This window comes from Silurus aristotelis, assembly GCF_946808225.1.
Source record: "Silurus aristotelis genome assembly, chromosome: 11".
Lineage (NCBI taxonomy): Eukaryota > Metazoa > Chordata > Actinopteri > Siluriformes > Siluridae > Silurus > Silurus aristotelis.
In genome coordinates this window covers 13,940,957-13,963,095 of record NC_139584.1, presented here as the reverse complement: position 1 = coordinate 13,963,095, position 22,139 = coordinate 13,940,957, and the positions used below count along the sequence as shown (strand labels likewise).

The 22,139-nt window shown below is 37.9% G+C and overlaps 1 protein-coding gene across 3 annotated transcripts in view; it reads right to left on the bottom strand.

Moving 5' to 3' along the window:
- Nucleotides 1-638: 638 nt before the first annotated feature.
- The window catches only part of magixa (MAGI family member, X-linked a), a 66,619-nt gene continuing 45,118 nt past the window's right edge, over nucleotides 639-22,139 (bottom strand). For 2 of the 3 annotated variants that reach the window (XM_083553618.1, XM_083553619.1), the window contains exons 13-17: nucleotides 16,481-16,681; nucleotides 15,350-15,426; nucleotides 10,575-10,718; nucleotides 10,182-10,320; nucleotides 639-6,042 (exon numbers count right to left, since the gene is read on the bottom strand). In XM_083553618.1, coding sequence (XP_083409744.1) covers nucleotides 5,207-6,042; nucleotides 10,182-10,320; nucleotides 10,575-10,718; nucleotides 15,350-15,426; nucleotides 16,481-16,681 — 1,397 coding nt within the window. In that variant the 3' untranslated portion in view covers nucleotides 639-5,206. Of the gene's footprint in view, nucleotides 6,043-9,795; nucleotides 9,884-10,181; nucleotides 10,321-10,574; nucleotides 10,719-15,349; nucleotides 15,427-16,480; nucleotides 16,682-22,139 lie in introns of all 3 variants that reach the window. The other variant, XM_083553620.1, reaches the window with a different exon arrangement.

Here is a 22,139-nt window from a genome sequence, read left to right as displayed (position 1 = left end):
AATCTGTAAGCATGTGGAAGGGTGAACTTGATAGCATCAGTAACGACTTAAATCTAAAAGTACATTGTTGGGCAAGTGAATTCAAATATTGAATAATGAATAATTAATTGTGATAAACTGTTTAATTATTTCTGAAATGCTGTATTCAATATCATCGAGTGTGTGTACAAGGACTGAGAAGCATGTCTTTCTACAGAGAAGGATCAGATCTCTCCTTTAGGTAACACAACTAATGTGTAGGAGGGAGACTGTATATTGCTTGGTGTGGGAGTTAAACATCTCCCAAGCTGTCCATTTGTGTGTACGAGTATGAAATTAAACAGATTCAACCTCTGAATGAAATTACAGTGTGGTGAAATTGAGAATGCACTCTCTGCTGGTGTAGATGCTAAGTATATGAAGGCTTGTGTTGGATTTCTCCATTTTTCCTCTGTGAGGAACAAAACACTTCCTTTTAATATTACTATATAAAGTGGGTACGCGTGTCCTGGTAATAACGTGATATTAAATTTTTCGGGTCGGAACATATACAAATCATAAGACGATTCGTTCACGATCTATTCCTACAGAACGCTGTTGAGGAATCATATCAAAGCAAAAACTGGACAGGGTAAAATCAGTAAACACGAGCATCTCAGTTTCAGTTTAATCACTTTATTGTGGTAACTGCATGTCATTATTTCATTGTTCATAATTCAAAACTCCCTGTTGATGCATTCAAAAACAATACAATTATCTTCATACATATCAAGAGCAACGAATAAAAACCTGTACATCTGTACTATTAAGTGTCGTGTGGACTGCTATGTACACACCCTCAGGTATAGTCAAAGTTCCTGCTGCGCAACTGCAGCTCTAGAACAGTGGCTACTTGTTCGGCTTCAAGTCGGGAGGAGGGAATCCGAGACCTGGTTAAAAAAAAAATCTGCCTACATCTTGTTCCTGCATAACTGTAGCAGAAGAAAGAAAACAAAGGAGAGGGCAGTAGTTATGGAGGAATATATTTATATATTTCTGGCTAGGGTTATAGTAATGACTGTGGGTTCAGGATATAACAAGGAGCAGTGTGCTATATCAAGCATGCAAGTACATCTTAGAGGTAGTGATGCACCAATAAAGTCTGTCCTGTCCTGTCCTGTCCTGTACGAGACCAAAATTTAGGGCACACTGGACTGAAACAAAACAAGTGGCAGATATATATATTTTTTAAATTTCAGTTTACTTTCTCAAACATTGCACAAATTGCTAACTCCCCTTTTAATTTATGTTTTCTAGTATTAATACTACTAATAATAAAACTAAGCAGTACATGTTGATGAAATAACATCAATGATCATTTGCATAGCAGGTAGCATAAAAAAAAAACCCCCAGCACTGCATAATACACATGCAAATATAAAAAAGTATCCATCATTGGCATGTGCAGTACGGATCTGGTAGTGCTGGAAAATGTAGCGACGGTGCATGTGAAACAGTGCACGCATATGATGTAAAACAGGAAAAAAAAAATGCAGGGTTTCCAGACTGGAAACACTATTTTAAGTCCTTAAAAAAAAAAAAAAAAAAAAGCTCTGTGAAGAGGGGGGGTCCAGGCTAATCTGGCAACACTGAAAAAACTGATCTGCTATCAGTAAAATCAGCAATGGATTATTAAATTCTCATCGCCAAACACAACAACAACAACTTTGTCTGCAAATGATCCATTGTTGCATTCAGTCTTAAAAGTGAAAACAAAAATATTTCAGCACCATTTTATTTTGCAGGCGAGGGTGAAAATCTCGGTGCATCCCTACTCCGGGATGGTTATGTTCATAACCCCAAAAGCTCATTTACTCTAAATTTGTTTCTTGCCATACATCCCTGTGACAGTGTACTTTTCTCCATAATAGGAATTTCTATCCCTAATCTCGGCGCTTTGTTTTAACGTTTGAGCCAGAAGCATTTAATCGTTCGAGCTACACGTGGCAAGCGGCGTAGCAGCAGATCATGCGCACGTAAGGGCGTGGCATACGTCCGGTTCGACTGCAAGCAGCATGCTGCTGGAAGCATGTACAAAAGCATGTACACACCTGCGACCGTTTCGAGTGGCGACTAGTGTGGAAATTAAAAGCGCCGCAGAAATGTGCTGCTCTGCCGGCCGTGCCCTCTCCTTCAGTCATCTTTCTCCTAGCTGTCCAGCCGCTCCTGCTACTTCTCTAACTACTGTCTACAACATATAGTCTACTAGGAAAAACAACGTGTGTGTGTGTGTTTTTTTTTTAATTGTTCTGTACAATGGCTGATTCCTTAACAAGGCTAATGTAATAAATTCAAGTTGAAATTTCAAAGCTGAACCATAACTTTCACATTTTAGACATTTTCACTTACAAAAAAAACATACAAGAACAAAGGCCTTATATCCTTTCTCCAAAGGGAACGAGGATGACATCGTTAAATAGCGTTTCGATAGCGCAGTATCTTGACCTCAGAAGTTATAGTATCAAAACATGGCACCGTTTGTTCAATACAATGATTGGCTCATATTATGGCTCCTTCTTGTAAGACAACCTCAGGTTATTTTCTTTATCTATTTTTTTTTTTTTTTACATTTTTTTTGTTAGTTTTTACTTCAAACTTACACTTCGTCATCTAATGGGCTACTGGCTGAAGTAAGTCGACAGGTATAGACACCTCCAACATGGTGATTATTGGGCATGCTGCTGTTCATCTGGATTGCATACGTATAACATTGGCACTGTGGCTGTCTTTTCAACTTGGTTTGATAGTGACGGAGGGGGCTAAAGCAAGGAGCCTGGTAACTTGGCTGCAAAATGCGCTAGGGGTATAACCATGCTAGATTTTTATTTAAAAGTTTTAATAAGGGGAAAGAGGGCCACTTAAAAAGCATTGCACATTTCACCACATTACATTATAACAAAGAGGGAAAAGAAAAAGAAAAACCAAAACGGGTCAGGACAATTTGAAACAAATATTTCTATAGCGTGATGCTCGTACATCTAACAGTCATGCAACTTTGAAACATTTTCAATATTTTTTAAACATCACGGAAGAATTTGGCACTTTTGTCACCTGTTTCTGTGTGCCAGGGTATAATAATAATAATAATAATAATAATAATAATATTAATAAGTTGTTGTTGTAAACATACCTTGAAGGATATTATACTCTGTGCTACATATAGTATTTCTGATATGTTGGGGAGTGAGAAAATCAGACTAGGATTTATAATATTGTTCTGTCCTACAAGTTTTTTTGTGGGATTTTTCTTTATGTACAATAGTCTAGTTTTACAAGAAGCGTTTGCTACAGTACTCTCTGACATGAAAATTGTTATTTGACGTTAACATTTTCCTGTCTTAACATTTTGCCCTTTTAAGGTAACCAATTAAAAATGTACACATAGGCTGTTTCAAGTCTCCATTAGGTCAATAAACTTAAATAGCTCGTCAAACCTGACATATATAATTTATTTGGACGTCTATAAACTCAATAAATGTTTAAGACATGCTATTATGACAGTATGAATAACATGGACATATCCTGCCTATGCCTCTACCAGTGTTATAAATCTGACAAATGCATTATGAAATAACTTTATTCAGTCAACTCATTTAATTACTGCTCTGAAGTGAAATTACTTTGGGAGAGAGGTGGGTTGGGGTGGGGTTAGAGGTGTCGGTTTTAAAAGATACAGGGTGTATAACGAAACAGAAAACAGGAAGATGGCCTCTTATTGCTTAGACAGTCAGAGGTAAAGAGAGATGCATAAGCTGGTGCTGCAGTACGTCTGACACTAGATGACCTCAGAAAGTCTTCCCTTATGTTTCATGCCAGTCACATCCCAGCAAACCGCCTGCGCTCAGAAGTACATAACATTTCCAATCTAGGCCTCGGTAGAAAGGAAAGAAAAGGAAAAGAATAGAGAAACGCCTCCGCAATTTTGATCAGTAAGTCTTACAAAATGCATAGAAGACCAGTATCAAAATGCCCTTTTTTAATCTCCTGAAACGAGGGATCAACAAATGAAGCTAGGGAGTGAGCGACAGATGTGGTAACAGCAATCTGGATGCAGGTTGGAGGAGGGCGGTGCGAATGGGATCTTATTGGCCTTCGGTTTGATTTCTTTTTCTTCTGCGATTTTGAAATGGGAATCTGGGACGTCTCTGAAACACCGACTTAAAACACACACAAAAAAAAAAAAAACGTGAGAAAAGATGAGAAACAAAAGCTCTGGGATCCTGAATTCACACCGACATCTTAAAAGAAGTCTAAGTGTTTCTCGTAAAGGAATATCACATGAGGCACTTGTAATGACTCGCTGACCGGTTGCAGAATGTGTGCAGTATATATATATATATATATTTTTTTTTTTTCCTCTGTCTTGTGTACTGAGTCTTGCAAAAGGTTTATAGTTCAAGAGGCAGAAGAATGTTTAATTGCACACTCTCTACTTTGCTACTTGATTTAATCTTTTCTTCATTTAATAATAATTTTTTGTATTATATTATATAGATTCTTTTTTTTTTTTTTTTTTTTTTTGGTAAACACCAGCTAAAGAAGCAGAAGGCACCTGGAGAAGTCTGAGATGGCTCGCTAGCCTCATAATAAAACAGTTCTTTCCCGTCCTTTCCCCAGCAGGAACAGCTAGATCGACAACCTCAGTGGGGGGAGAGGGTTACAGTCTGGTCACAGAAAAGCAAGCAGCTAATACGGATTGTAAATAATTCTTTCCTCTTTTTTTTTCTGTTATAGAATCTTAATGCATTCATAAGAAAATAAAATATCAAAATAAAAAAAAATGTCAAAATGACATAAGATTAAAAAATAACTTGTACATGCTATGAACACTTTATGAATACATACACGCAAATGGATTTGCCTTGTAGGTTAGCAACCAATCAGAAGCATCCCATGATGGCAGCATGCTCTTTCCTTTTTGTTTCACCAGCCTCTTGGTGATGGTCATTTCAGTTCACCTGGACTGCAGACATGGGCACTGGTTAGTTTCGCGCGGCTCTTGAAGATGTGAACACGGGCGTGGGTTTTATATCAAGGTGGAGAAAGGCTGGCAGGATAATGGGTGGTGTGCTGGTCTCCAGATGACATGCGTGTGTATGGTGTGTCTGACGTGTGTGTGTGTGTGTGTGTGTGTGTGTGTGTGTGTGTGTGTATGTAGAAGAGAAAGAGTTCAGAGAGAGTAAGCTTTTCAGAACCACAGCCCCCTTGAATGTTGGCTCAACCTGTTTCTTTCTAAGACCTGAGAGAGTTTATAGCGGCTGGGGACGATCCATGGGCCCGGGGTAAGGTGTGCGGTAGTGGGGTTCTCCTGGGAGTTGCCAAGGTCTCTGGGGTCAAGGGGCCACTGCGCCCCTGCGAATGAGATGCTGGCTGCAGATATGCTGACTTCCGAAAAGCTGAGTGCAGAGCCGGTGTCAGAAAGATTGCCTTCATCATCCAGTGACATGAGGAAGGAGAAGGGTGCATTTTGTGTGACCCCAGCGACCTCTTTTGAGCCCTCATTGACGTCACTGTTTTCAATTTTCTCCTTCTTTTTTTCCTCCTTCTTTTCATCTCTCCCACTCCTCCCTTTTGAACTGGACTGGTCCCTCTCCTCTTCCTGTTCTCTCTCTTTTCTTTCATAAGTTCCAGTTCTCCCTCTGCTCCTCCTGCTTCCTGAACTCCTCCTCTTATCCTTCTCCCTCTCCCTCCTCTCTTTTCGTTGCACAGCCTCCTCTTCCCCCTCTGTACTTCTCTGAGTATTTTTGGTTGTACTCTGGATGAGTTTCTCTCTCTCTCTCTTCCTCCCTGACTGGGAGCTCACTGTGATGCTAACCAAGTCGCCCGAAGCCTGCTTAATCTCAGGAGTGCCTCTCCTCTCCTCCTCAGCTCCTCCTCGGCTGCTGCTTCCTTTTCTCCGCCCCTTTCGCCTCTCCGCCTCTCTGTCCACCGCTTTCTCAATGCTCCTTGGCAAGGAGAAAGCCACTCCACTCACAACCGGTTCCTCAGAGCGGAAGGAGGGGGAGGCTGCTCCACCTTCATGGCCTGAGAGAGAGAGACACAGAGGAAGAGTGAGATGCATGCAGACGAGAAAAGACACACACACTCATTTGGCCATATGAGAGCTCATGCTAAAGTCTCTAAACAAATAGGCATTGTAGACGAAAATGAATGTAGGCTGAGCAGACAAAAAATAGCAAAAAGCAAAATGCTATGAACTAGTAATTTATGCTCATCTCCTTTCAACAAACCTGCTGCATACTTTATTACTTCTGCATACTATACAAATAACAACTCGTACGTGTATAAATAGTGTAACAAAGTGAGTGAAAATGTTGTTCTAAGAACAGAAAAATTGGGAAATGTTTAAATAAGGCATATAGAAATAATCATTATTAATGAAGCCTTAAAGTTCTACAAACTTGCTGTGTTTTTCCTCAGACACATCTCATATTTGTTGTGAAGAATGTTCAAGAAATTCCTAGTAAATACACAAACAAAAATAAAATAGTCCATACTCTTGGCTTAATTAAAATGTCAAATGGTGTGCTCAGGCCCTGAAAAACAAAAACAAGACCTGGCAAGATCAACCTGCAATTCAGATTCCATGCATGGCTTAATATGATAATAAGCATAAATAAAAAGGCTTTAAGACTGTAAGCAATTCTTACCGACTACATGGTACAATTAGACATTAAACAAAAGTGGTATAAAGAAGGATGTGTTTCTCGAAAAAGTGGAGGAAATGGGTTCGAGATTTTGTCGCTTGTGTACAAATTGACCCGAAGTGCCGCTGAAATATAATTCTAATCAAGATTTTTTTTTACAAGAAATGGCTCATTTTAATTCCAACAGCTTTTGTAATGATGTTTCAGTGCAAAACGAAACTGTCAAAAAGTATTCTAATATTCACAGCTTGGTAATGCCAATTGAGTCAATTTTTGCAAAGACATAACTGTTGTCGCCTTGTCATATGAGCTTCACCTGTGACTAATAATGGATTAATTAGGTCTCAGGTGTGTATAAAAAGAACCCCAGTACACTAGACCTTCACATCAACTGCAACTAGACCTCTGCAAACATGCCTAAGATTCACCCTGAGACTAAAGTTTTGATTATCAAGAGGCTGCAGACAAGATCCACTGCTGATGTGGCAGACACCTTCAATGTGTCTCAGCGTCAAGTACAGAGGATAAAAAAAAAGATTTGAAAAGACTGGAGACGTTTTTGACAAGACCCCGCAAGACAACTGCTCGAGAGGACCGTTTGTTGGCTCAAAAATCCAAGGCCAGCCCATTTTCCACTGCAGCAGAGCTCCACGAGACCTGGTCACCTGAAGTCCCTGTGTCAACCAGAACAGTTTGTCGGATTCTGTCTCGAAATGGCCTCCATGGTTGAATCAATGCCCAGAAGCCAGCACTAAACAAAAGACAATTGAAAAACCGTGTGGCATTTGCCAAGGCCCACAGCCTGTTAAAAGGATGGACGCTGGAAAAGTGGCAGAAGGTGGATTTTTCAGATGAAACTTCTGTTGAATTTCACCACAATCGCTGCGAATATTGCAGGAGACCTACTGGAGCCCAGATGGATCCGAGATTCACCCAGAAAACAGTGAAGTTTGGTGGCGGAAAAATCATGGTCTGGGGTTACATCCAGTATGGGGGTGTGCGAGAGATCTGCAGGGTGGAAGGCAACATCAATAGTCTAAAATACCAATCTTAGCTACCTCTTATATTCCCAACCATAAAAGAGGCCAAATTTTGCAGCAGGATGGTGCTCCATCGCATACTTCCATCTCCACATCAAAGTTCCTCAAGGCGAAGAAGATCAAGATGCTCCAGGATTGGCCAGCCCAGTCACCAGACATGAACATCATTGAGCATATTTGGGGTAGGATAAAAGAGGAAGCATGAAGGACGAAACCAAAGAATATTGATGAACTCTGGGAGGCATATATATACAGTATATATTTTTTTTTCATTTTATATATACATATATAACATATATAATATATATACACACCAGTGGTGGGCTGTCAGGGCCAGCAAAGCCTTCTCTGCTGGCCTAAACACTTTCAGAAGCACTGACCTACATTTACAACCTAAATTCTAATATTTGTTTTATGAAATGAACTCTGATTGGTTGGTCAGAGGAAAACTTTTACAGCAAAGTTCGACTAGCAAAACATGTCTATAGCGCTCTGATGTTACCATTAATACATCTGAGTTAGACTTTTTTAAGCCTACAATGGCTGACGGAGAAAGAGAAATTGATTTGGTCTCGGACATACTTAAAAATCCATTTCAAGAAAAGCTAGACATCGTGAGAAGAGGTCGGCCAATGGATTACAGCCTCTGAGGAGCAAATTATGAGTCTGCATCTCTGGTGAGTAGGTTGTATTTTATTCAAATTTGTAATGTTTTTGTTATGTTATTAGACAAATGTTGATTCTGAACTGCTCCAGATGACGAGGGGGCTCAGCTGCGGTTGTAGTGTAGAGGTTTGGAGCTTGCATTAGTAAAATGGTGTTCACCCTCCATATGCGAAATACCTCACATGTATGTACAGTATATCCAGTATAAGTTTATGTAAATATTTATGTACTCTGTTTACTATTTATATACATAAGGCAAATCATTTGTGGTTATTCTGGATGGAATTGAATTATGACACATTTTCCCAACCTGGATATATATTACTTTGAATTATAACAGATTTTAAGTATAACATACATAAAACACATTAGGTAATTGTACGTCATTATTTTGAAATATGCTTTCTGATTGTACTCAAATCTTTCTTTCGGCTTCTCCCATTAGGGGTTGCCACAGCAGATCATCTGTATTTGTGATCCGCATATTTGAATTTGCACATGTTTTACGCTGGATCCCCTTCCTAACGCAACCCTCCCCATTTATCCAGGCTTGGGACCGGCACTAAGAGTGTACTGGCTTGTGCAACCCCAATGGCTGGGGCCGTAGCGGTGAGAAAGACAAATCCTAACCACTAGACCACCAGGGCACCTATCTGATTGCGCTCAAATGAATGTTTAAAATAAAACAAAGTAAACGAAAAATTGTTGTAAATAGATTGTTCAGTTCTACATATATAAAAAAATCTAGATTATTACAAAATGATTACGCTCTTGATAAGTCATCTTTTACTCACTAGGATGTTCAGATATAAAGAGCCTGTTGAAGCATGTATGGAGTTCAAGCAAGTTTGTGATATTGCTATGTATCAGCCTTGTGTTTAGTGTGATTGAAAGCTAAAGATCATGCATGCTTTATCCAAAACTGGAGCAAACCAATTTACAGTGAAGTTGGAGGAGCACTTATTAATGCTATACTTACTGCTGCTATAGATACAGCTAATGCAGCTACACTACCAAATCATTTAGATAGTACATGTTTTCTATATTTATTGTCCCACACTGTTCTTCTGTTTTGCGGCTGTCTTGCACCATGGTCCTGAAGAAAAGCCATTTCGTTCCAATGGATACAAGCTATATAGAGAAAGGACAATAAAATCTCATTCGACCTGACCTACAGAATATACCTTTGTATACACAGACGTACAATGAGATAAAAATCCTTGAAACAGTAACTTGGAGCATCTGTCTGCTGTTAAAGTAAGTGTTGCAGAGTGTACAGAATGGATAAGATGAAGGTGAAAGGTGAACTTTAGCAGTCACTTAAAGACAACAAGCAGGGAGAAAATAAAAGGAGCCAAAACTCCGGTGTGAATGTAAAGAAACATAACACAAACCAGGCAAAACTGATAGGAACAGCTACCAACCGTGTGTTTTCTGTCCGGCCGATGACATAGAAGCAAGGCTCGCCCTGTTTGGAGTTGGTCATGCAGAGCGATAAGCTGGAAAGCTCCACTGAGGGATAGAGAGATAGAAAGAAAAAAGAGGGAGAGAAAAGGGGAAAGGGGGGAGGATGACAGCCGCATGGAAGACCGATAGAAATAAAAAATAAAAAGGAGGATTAAAAACAGACAAAGAAGAAAAATCCCAAAGCATAGTTAGGAAAAGGTGAACAGAAAGTTCGTGCTGCAAGTGAACAGACAGATTCCCTCCACACAAGCTTAGACCCAAAGTAGAGTTTTCAAATCCCAAGAGCAAAACAAAATCAGTTAGCTGCGGCGAAAGCCTACAGTGCATGTCCCTTTCTGCCTACCGTAGTCTGGGACGTATCCATTTCCTCTCTTCAGGACCAGGTGTATGCGATGTCCTCCTTTGCGAATCTGTTCCACCGCTTGGCTGTGCGTCATGCCTGCTGTGCTGTCCCCGTTAATCTCCACCAGCTGATCACTCACCTAAAACCATAAGACAGTCCAAACTGACCAAATTACTGAGCAAATGTGTTAAAAACATCACCTGCCTCAAAGGTAAGCCATTCTAACTAGTGCTGGATTGCAGTGATAGAATTTACTGTAATTAGATATGTCTTGTTTTATGGATGATGGATATAATAGTGCATTAAGAATGTGTCAGAAAGAATTTTGTGTGTGTGTGTGTGTGTGTTTGTGTGTGTGTGTGTGTGTGTGTATATATATACACGTAAGTGTACCTGTATTTTTTGGCTACGAGATGCTGGGCCTCCCTCCATCAACCCCAACACATAAAGTCCCATGTTATATTCACTGCCCCCTCTTAAACTGAAGCCAAAACCAGTCGGCCCTCTCTCCAGATCCAAACTGTAATACCTTGGGTCCTGATGGAAGAAAGAAACAGAATGAGGAATTTACCTGGATTAGTGATTTCAGGTAAATTTGAATAATTTACACGATATGGCCTAAGGTTTGTGGACACCAGACCATTACACTTATACGTGCTTTTACCCTTCCACTTTACATTTATTTGCGTTTTATTGCTTTATTAACCTCGACTTTGCATTCGATTTTACTGTGTGACTGAGGATTTGTTCATTCAGCCACAAAAGCATTAATGATGGTGTGGTTGAAGCCAGATGTGCAGTCATTGTTTCAGTTCCAGTTTATCTCAAATGTGTTCAGTGGTGTTTTGGTCAGGGTCCTGTGCAGGAAGCTTGTGTTTTTCCACAACAACCACTCTTTATGGACCTCGCTTTGTGTACAATAACATTCTATAAAATTGTGTGCTTCTAACTTTAAAAGGATAAAATAAAAGGAACGGTGCTTAATATTAATTAAATATATATATATATATATATATATATATATATATATATATAATATAATATTTTTATATTAATATTAATTAAAATAGAAATTGAGATCCAATGAGAAGGTAGTTACAATTATAATTTAGCAGTGTGCTGTCAGACAGATGCAAGTACAAGTTCTATTTAAAAGAAAATACAAATTCTACAAACAAACAAGTCCTGCGTGAAAACAAACAAAACACTTTGACTAATTAGTGCAACACAAATCAGAGGTGCGTAATCAGTTCTGCATGTGGTCAGGACATGTAATTTGCTGGGCTTTATGGGGAGTGTACTGTATTAAGATCTTAATAGATCTTAATAGGGAAACAAGCTAAACAAATCTACACAATGAGTCGGTCTTTCTCTCTTACTAGTAATAATTTTATTTGTGAGAAATGTAAGTTAGTTAGCTCTCTGACATAAAAGATACTAGCATTAGTGGAGTGCATCCATATTCTATAGAGGGTTAGCGGGAGTAAGAGCAAGTTAGCAATCCCCCAACTCTGTCATTAGAGCTCTTGAAGTGGGGCGAGTGGGTGACGACTTGGCAGCATTAGCTAATGCTAAGGATCACACACAGAAGCACCACTTCACTCTGCTTTCCGTGTCTAACAAGTTCAATGTTCTCCACAGTGAAGCACCCACTAAGAAAGAGCTGAGAAAGAGCTCTGGGTACAGAAGACTCTATTCTGAAGCACGAAAAATTTGCTAGAACTTTAGTCGCACCAGCAGCTCATGTTAGGCATTGGCAAAGGTAATGTCTGATGCAATAGTATGCTCTTGCCCCATTAAATGCAGCATGGCAATGTAGCTTATAGCAGGTTATTGTTGCTGAACTGCTGGATGTCCTGTGGTACTCTAAAAACAATGTGGGCTTTATAATGTGAGGGCAAGGCTGACCTGTTAGGGCATGATGGTGTCCATTCCACTTAGGAAAGTGCTGCTCTAATTTGCAGTATAACCTACAGTCTTAGATCAGGCCTAGTTAACCAACAATCCAGAGCCAAGGTCAGGGAGCAGACAAGCAGGCTAAATTGAGGTGCACTAGCAGCACAGTCATCACTCAGGGTCTGCCATATTAAGACTAAGACTAATATGTCTGTTCTCCAAGCAAAAACAAAATGTAGAAATAGAAAATCTCTTTTAACAACTTAATATCAAATTCAATAAGACCGATTATTAAATATTTGAATTCTTATCAGCACTGATTAGAAATAAAGTTGTACTGGTCAGGAGATTAATGTACTGTGCTTAATGAAAACTTGGATTAAACCTAATGAATATTCAGTGTTAAATGAAGCTAGTTTTGCCTGGGAACAGTCCTGTCTACCTGGCAGAGAAAGCGGTGTTGTGATATTTATAATAATAACAATGAAAACATAACATGTTCAAAGTTCTTTACACCAACATAGCATATGTAGCTTAAAAAATAAGTCTAGTTAGTCAGTTCTATAAATTATTATTTATAGACCTCCAGGGCCCCATTTTGATTTACTTTAAAAATTTTAATTGATATAAATTTGCAGATTTAATTTGAACCTTTCTAGACAAAGTTTTACTTATTGGTTATTTTTATAATCATTTTGATAATAAGAAAGGCCCTCTTAGAATAGCAGTTGTGTCCATTCTACATTCCGCAAGAAATAATCAGAATGTAATAGGATACATAATTTCTTAACTTAATACTAACAACTGCATTAAATATTGAAAACATAGTCATAGTTCCACAGACCGAAGTTAGTTCCGATCATTACCTCATATACTTTAAAAATTTATATTTATTTCAGCTACAACAACGAGTTTTTTTCAATAATCTCCTCGATTTATCAACAAAGATAGGATCACCGTCTGACCCCATAGAACTTAATTTGTCTGCTGAATGCCCAGAATCATTATGGTATAATGATCACATACATCAAACTAAATTGATTGTATTTCAAACTGCTAGGAAAAAAGAGTCTTTTCTAGACGCTAGTGCTGCTAGATCAACATATCTTTCTACCATTATGGAAGATTTTTATTTGTTACTGTAACAAAATTAACTAGGAATAGAAGCCCCACATGCATACCATCAATTAATAAATAACTATGTCAATAACATAATTAAATTAGACTAGCAATTAATTTTTTTAATTCTAATTCAAGAGAGCGAATAGATTTTACTTATTTTTCATCAACTTGTGTATTAGATCCTGCATGTTTTTCAAACAGATAAGGAGTTAATAGATCTCCTCTAAAAATAACACTAGTTATACCTTAACACTAATTATTTACAGCACATAAATCCAACAAGCGGGCAGTTATCAAATGCCATATTAAAAAAAACCTGGCCTCGACCCTGCCTGTTGTCCAACTATTGGCCAAAATCAAACCTCCCCTTTATCTCAAAGATCATAGGAAAGGTTGAGACACAGCAGTTATAGTTAACGAGGTAACGTTTGTTCTGTAAAGATCTGTTTTAGTCCACTGCTTTTTTCTTGATATATGCTACCTCTGGGTGAAACTGTAAAACTGGAATTGTGGGTAATTGTTAATTATCGTAAACAAGGTATTCACTTCCACTGATACCCTGATAAAACAGAGTTTTGTGTTTCAGCAAATTCAAATGAAAGACATCAGCTAACTAATGTTGAAGAATGTGTAAAGGATATTAAACAGTGAATGCGTGCTAACTTTTTACTAAATTCTGATAAGACAGCTGTACTTTTTCGAGGACCACATGCAGTGAGCTAAAGCCAGCTTTCTGATTACATAGTATCTGTGGATTGTCCTTCTATCTTATTATGTGCAGCAGTTAAATACCATGGTGTGATTACTGACTGATTGTGTAGTCTTTCCTTTAAAGCTCCTGTAGATAATATTACTAAGATAACCTTTCATGTCAAAATATTAAATAAGTAATATGATATCATTACATGGTGCAGAAAAACGAGTTCATGCTTTTGTTACATTTAGGTTGGACTAATGCTTTGCAGTCTGGATGTTCTACTAAGTGCATAAACAAGCTCTTGTTAGTCCAAAATCAAGCAGCAAGAGTCTTTACCAGAACCAGAAAACATGGCATTACCTTTGTCTTATCCTCTCTACCTTGACTCCCAAGCGAATTTTGCATTGATTATTAAATGCAAATACTTATGTACTGTACAGTATAAGGCACTGAATGGTCTCATGCTGCAGTATCTGAGCAAGCTTTTGGTCCATAAAGAACCACTATGCCTATTTTGATCAAAAGGTGCAGACTATTTGTTGGTACCTTCGAATAGTAGTTTTCCTACCTAAGTCTAGCTTGAAAACGTCCATCTGGCTGTCCCTTTTAGTTGTGCTGTCTTGTCAAAGTCCCTATTTGCACTCTACTAAAACGGCATAGTAGCATTAATTATTCTGTAACATTAAGAATACATAATAATCTAACCCCCCCCCCCCCCTATTTATAACTCTCTCTGTCAGTACCAGTGATCCTGTCCCTTTCTTCTTTCCAGATCTGCCTGATTTATCCTAACATCCACTTGATTCCACTTGATTCAGCTGAGGATGGTTTCACATGAACAGCCCAAAAATCCATGAAGTTATTGAGCAGGGTCAAACTTAAGAACCATAAGAATAGATTTGCAATTAATATCAACAGTCTGCTACAGTGGCTTAGGACTGCAAATGCTTGAGCAGTGTTGCATTTAAGCACATATCGGTGAGCAGATGATAACCTCAAAAGGAGGAACTTTAATGAATGGACATTTGGTGTCACCCAGATGAGGATTGGTTTGCTACAGAGTTTGTATTCTCTCAATGTTTCGTCCTTATACCATCTCTGAGTTTTTCCTTGCCATTGTCGCCACTGGTTTGCTAATTATAAGGATTAAATTATACATTTGAAATTGACATTTGTAATCTATTTTTGTAAAGCTGCTTCGGAACAATGTATATTGTTAAAAAAGCTATACAAATAACATTTTATTAAACTGAATTCAATGGAATTAATCAGTACCCACTATAGCCCCTAACCCAATATGTTTTATGTTTGAAATCTTAAAAAAAAAAAAAATTTCTCTCTCTCTGCAAATAATGTTTGCTAGGTACCTAACTGAATTAAATGAAAATCACTGCTTCTATAAAATAATACATGTATGACACCATGATTTAAATTGCCTTCATATGAAAGTCACCTTTTGTCGAGGTTGCTGCCCTTTTCTTAACTTGCCATCTGCATCAAAGTCTGTGTACTCTGTCAGGTTGGAGGCATCTAAGAAACAGAGAAAAGAAGAAATGTCAAAAAAAAAAAAAAAAAAAAAAAAGTAATGCACTGGTGCCCTCTGGAGGACATGCTGTTCTACAAAAAGCTGTATAAAATGGTTAGAGGTAAATGGGTAAACCTTTCCACTGCAAAACATTGTTTGTGCTCACAGTTTTTACTTTTCAGTTGGTCTGGAACAAGATAATCCTGTTTTAAAATGTTAGCGGCAAGCACATTTACAAATTTAACACAATGCGTCCTGTCTCAATTTCCCTAATGACCATGCACATTTTTTTTTTTAAATATAAAAATGGAAATCAAGTATTAAAAATAAGAGATTTTTGCAAACATAGTAAAAAGGTAATTTAAATCTTTGTGCAAAAAGAAAAAAGAAACAAAATCTTCTGTCATAATATCAGACGATAATGAGAGAAATCGAAAATGCGGATTCAGAATTCAGACATTGAGTGGACGCATTGAACAATTTTCGGGTTGGGTCTGCATCACTGCTGTCTGTCTTGTCCTTCTGCATCTTTCTTTTTTGAGAATTTATCGTGTTTTTCTCCTGCCATCAATCAGTCAGTGCCGTAGTTTCCAGGGCACAGGTTTTTTTTAGCCCTTGCATCATGTTTCTTTCGTTTTTTTCCATAACTGATATGATTTAAAATGTATTTAACTACAATACTTCAAACCAAAAATACTTATAAATGAAATACAATTATAGATTTTAAAATCTACTTTAAAGGTAGAGGTACAGAAAACCCCCCCGACTTAATTACTGTAACTTGAATAATAAGTTACTATCTCTGCTGACTTTAGTAACACCCTTGTGGCTGAATGAGCACATATGTCCTGAATCAAACTCCAAAATCTAGAGCAACATCTTCGCAGAAGAGTGGAGGGTATTATAACAGCAAATGGGGACTATATGTGAAATGGGATGTTTAAAAAGCACATACAATTCTTATAGTCAGTTGTCCGCAAACATTTGTCTATATAATATTAGCACACACTGCTAAATGTTAAATGTAAATGTTGAACAGAACAGGAGGTATTCACATACTGTTGTTGGAGCGCGGGATGATGGTGAGGCGAAGTGTGTTTCCTGCTCGCCGCAGGATCTGTGCCAGGTCTCTGTGAGGCAGTGTGAGGACAGAGCGGCCCTCCACTCCCTCTAGATGATCACCCTGCTGGATCTGACCACTGCGTGCTGCTGGACTACCCCTCCGCACGGTCACAAACCTGTGAGAGAACAGCGATGATGCTGGAGAGAGAGGGGGGAAGAAAGAAAAAATAGAGAGAAAGAGAGTAAGAATATCCTAATTGAGTCTTAATGTGCTTAACTGCTCAGTTTGTATGCCATGTCTTGCATGAAATGTTACTTTTAACATGATTATAAAGGGTTTTTCTCGAACTATTAGTGTTACTTAAAACCATTTTATTTTAATATACAGTTTATTTGTGGCTGCTGTGCAAATGTACTGCATTTCTAAATGTGTTCGTCCAAAAGAGTTTTGATATATACACATTCATTTTCATATACACATATACACATATGTGTATATGATATACATATTCATATACACATTCATTTTCTCAATCATCTACAGCAAAAGACAGTTATTCAATACAAACCTGCACTTTGATTACATTCTGCAAAATGGCCCATTTAATAGTTTTTGCTCGTGCAACACATAGTGGGTTCACATGCACATAAAACAGCTTTTAAAATAAAAAAGTATTCTTTGCACAGTGGTTTGGATCATTTTGAACTCAAAATGAAAATATAAAACTAATAGATAACATTAGTTCCTGTCACATCCCCACATTGCCTTTGCAATTTTTGACCTTTGGCTCAATGGGAAGTGCGAAGCAGAGAATGGAACATGAGGGTTAAAGATTCAGTGGTGTTCTCTACTCTTTTCTTCTATGAGGACATGCATACATAATCAATATTAGGTCCAAAATAGTTCCATCAACCACCAAAGAGGCCACACACAGTGACAGCACTGCTAATAATTGATGAAAGATTTTATAATAGAATGCTGGCTGTGCGTCCAATTATGTCATGAAGTCAAACTCGAGCACACAGCAAGTGGATCAAAATGCATCTCACACACACTACTGGGCATTTAACAAATACAAACTTGGGCCATGCAAAGACTTGTGTCTTGTAAGATGTTGGTTTTTTTGCATTCTTTGTATGTTGGTGCGACTGCAGTGAGAGAAGGAGGGAGGCTGTTAAGAACTTGATCCCGATTAAGCAATTCAATCCTCATTTTGGGAGCGAACAAGTGAGAGTTGTAGAAATAATTTCAATCTGGTTCTCACTTTCCTGTTTCGGGCCAACAAATGCAATCTGCCAATAAGAAGCTACATGAAAACAAAGTAGGAAAATGGCCACAATATTTACATACTCAGTTTTACTATTAACTATATTTATACTGAGCGTGACAAATTCAACAAACACAAGCACAGATTTTTATACGGAAGACATAAAGAAGGATCTGAAAACCTCCAGTAAAGTACATAGAATTGGCCTTGCACCCCTGCACTTCTTTGCTCCTTAGTCCACAACCCCTTCATATGACATTAAAAAACCTGTCCCCTGTGAAGTCAACTGATTTTTAAAGGAACTCAAATATTTACAACAACACTACTCCTTTTAAATCACCAGGACTCTCCCTGCTCCAGAATCATGTCTGTAAGATATCAAAAGGCATTTGCTGAACACTGTTTTGACCATAATCTGACTGATCTAAACTACTTATTTCGTTAAACCCTGCATACTGTTCACCTGCCTATTCCCCCGACTGACATTTTTAAGTATTGCTGCCCAGCACTTTGGTTTGTCTGATACACTGTTTTGAGCAAAACCAAAACCTGCGCCTGAGTCTGTGTGTCTGCAAGCTCCACACTGGTTACCTTGCCTTTAATATCAAGACCAAAGAAGCTGATAGTCAGAAAAAGAAATCACAGAGTGGTCCCTTTACTGAGAACTCCCTGTGTCCTTTAAGAATCAAAAGAAGATATAAGAATCCATACATGCAATTGCCTAATTTGACTAAAGCCCAAAAAAACATCCAAATAAAATTATAATTCCCGGATGGTTTGCATGCACCATGTAATTCTCGGGGTATACAGCAAGGCTACATCACATTGCTGAATTTGCAGCAGAGATTAGTGTTCACCTTAACCAAAACACAGTAAACTAAAATACTAATACTCTCTCTTTGTCAGGAATCCAATATTTTGTGCTGACCTGCTAAAATGGCATCCATTGCCACTGGTCACCAAGAGAGCCCCCAGAACTAGCAACAAAGCTGCAAAGTTAAGAATAAGAATATTACTAAACAGGGTGGACTTAAACAAAATTTAATGATTTTTCATTCGCACAATGTGCAAAAGACTCAAATACAGCTTTTTGTTCCTCCCTGTGCTCCCCTGTAGCTGTATCCCATAACAAGCAGAATGAGTCTCGGTTGCAAGGTTGAATGATTAATTGATCTGTTTTGATTGATCTGCTTGTGCATAGACAATACCTGACTACAGCAATGCGAATGAAACTGACACAACGTTTGACTGATTAATAATAAATTAGTTGACATTTTGCAATTAGAAGTTTTATTAGAAATAGCATTAGCCAGCATTGGCATATATTTTCATTTTCATTTGTATAGGGTTTTTAACAACCTACATTGTCTCAAAGTGGCTTTACACAGACAATGTGGTAATAAAGAATGAATAAGATCGTATAAGAACTGCTTTGTTAATAATATTGAAGTTTTTGCAATGTTTAAACAGGCTAGACTTGATTCCAACAGTAAAAACTCTTGGTTAGTTTTACATAGATGTGATAGTATCATTATCTGCAATAGATTGTGAGAATGGCTCCAAAATTCCAGAACTTGTGAATGCTACAATGTAACTAGTTCCTTGTAAAATCTTTACACATTCACACAAAACAGTAAAAAGCATTAGGTTAAATAAAGACATATTTCATACCCAAAACCTGACAGGAGAGTATTTTTCCTCGAATTAAAACTATAATAGCAGATGAGCCCTTTTCTTTATTAAAGTAACGTTAATAAAAATCACCTTCATCAGATTTAAGCATCTATTTTGGGAAGTTAAATAAGTACGCTGACATTAAGACGCCTCTTGAAACCAGGTATTCAGCATTCTAGTTGTTCACTAATACACTATATGGACAACAGAATTAGGACACCTGACTTTTCCACCAATTCATGGTTCTTCCCCAAACTGTTAACACAAACCTGGAGGCACACAATGGTATAGGATGTCTCTGGATGTGGTAGCATTACATTTTCCCTTCACTTAGACTGAGACACACAAACCTGTGATGCACAAAGTGAGCTCCATGAAGTTATGGTTTACATGGTATGGAGTGGAAGATATTGATTGGCCTGTTGTAGAACTCTGACCTTAATCCTACTGAACACCTTTGGAATGAATGTGAACGATGACCAGGCCTCCTCACTCTACATCAGTACCTGACTTTACTAACACGCTTGCAGCTGAATGAGCACAGATTTTCACAAGCACACTTCAAAATCTAGTGGAGCATCTTCCCAGAAGAGTGAAGGTTGTTATAAAGCAAATAGAGACTAAATGTGGAATGGAAATTGCGTTCAAAAAACACATACAAAACTAATGTTCAGGTGTTCACAAACTTTCGTCAATATAGTGTACCTGCATAACCTAATACCCTACCTTAAAGGAAACATAGCAGGTTATAAAGATCTGTACTACTCTTTATATTTTTCATTTTAGCCCAATCAGGCCCAGAAGTATGACAGGATGTAGAATAGAGGAGTCGAGATTGCAGTAATTAGAGTATTAAAAAGAACCCATTGTCTAAAATTAGCAGTGCCCCAGCTTGCACAGAGCTTCTCAGCTTTATAAGGCACTGCCCCCTTTACCCCAAAAGGCAACAAGCAAGCTAATACAGTTACAGGTCAGAGATTTAGGTTGCATACCTTGCTATGGTGTAAAATGGAAGGTGTTTTGTACGTGTGTGGAGTTGTGTTTCAGCCTTTTTACAAATTGGGTGGTGCTAGTGTATGGTACAAAAAAAAAACATTTAGTCCAAAAGCTTCAGGTAGGCAATGTGCCAAATATTTCAATATATCAAATATATTTTTTATAATATATATAATATATAACTAAACCAGCTTACCAGTAAATAAATAAATTTTTTTAAATCTACAGATTTAAAAAAATCGCTGAGTTTTTGTGTAGATTTATCTCCTGATAAACACACCTGCGTGTTTAAGTTCAAACAAAAGTTCAAAAACTTACAAACTCCCAAAATATCGGGACAAACTAAACAATCAGAAACTCCTGCAGATAGGAGAAACAATGGAGTGAATTTTCAAAGCTCTCCACCAACAGGGTTCTGTGTTTTTCATGGCATTCCTTCAAACGATTTCCAGTGTTTGCAGTGTGTTGCATGTTTTATTTTTTTAAACCCTGGTACAAACAACAGTTCATATACCTGAAGTGCGTACGTTTTTATTTCTAGGTTGGATTTTTCTCTGAGCTAAAAGTTAACTAACCATGTTAAAACGAGTGAATTTATACATGCTGCAATGTTCCAGGGTTATACAGGGTTTGAGCGAGTGTGTGCTGAAGTAACACAACTGTGAAATACTGTTTCAGAACAGTTCAAAAGCAAAAGTCAGATTTATGCTGTCTGGCATGCATAAGAAATGGTGATTAAAGTAGACCTACATACACAGGTACAAAATGCAGGGGAAAAAAGCAACATGCACAAACAGCTCTAGTCCTAATTCATTAATGCGTATGTGCATGTAGTGCATAAGTCACATGTCCGCTGACTGAGAGTGTGTACAGTACGTACTGTATGTGTATGTGTTCCTCCTGATTCTCTGCTTCAGGAACTAACAATTAACATGAAACATACTTGAAATGGTTTTTAATGTATATTCAGTTCTACACTGCATATAAACCTATACTGTTCTAGCTACATCACATTGGTATATTTAATTTTTTTACTGCAAATAAAAAGGTCCGGATAAATCCCCGGGTTCATCCCGTTTTGAAATTTTGCATGTGTGATGAGGATCAGGTGGGCAAATGTGCCTCTATCAGCTCCCTAGAGCACTGATCAGGCAGTCGGCCATATAAAGGGCGGTCACAGTGCACTCATATATAAACTCCAATGCACTGCTGAAAAAAACAAAACAAACAAACAAAAAAAAAACAGGGAGCATCAATGACTATGGAATCAATGGCAGTAAATTGGCTGAAGTATGAAATATGAAATAGTTCAACATACCGTGAACTATTTCATATGTAAGTAAATTTGAACTTTATGTATTCATCTCACTGGGAATGGAAGTGTCCCAATGTGTAGTGAGCCAAAATGTCCCAATTCATCTACATAATACACATACGTATATGCATACTACGGATTCTTGAACTTGTGAGCCCTTTGTGACACACCTATGGAAAAATGCTCAGAATGATATGAGATACCACATGGCAAAAAATGGTACCAATAGGATAATCATTCATGTTTGTGTGTTTATTTATGTGCATTAAGATTTAAGGTGTAAACAGTGATTTTGCTAGAAGTTAAATAGTCCTTCCAAAAGCCAAACCCCTTAAATAAGCTTCCTAAACAAGCTACATAATAGCCACATGAACACTGCCCCCCCATTAATTTTTTTTCTCAC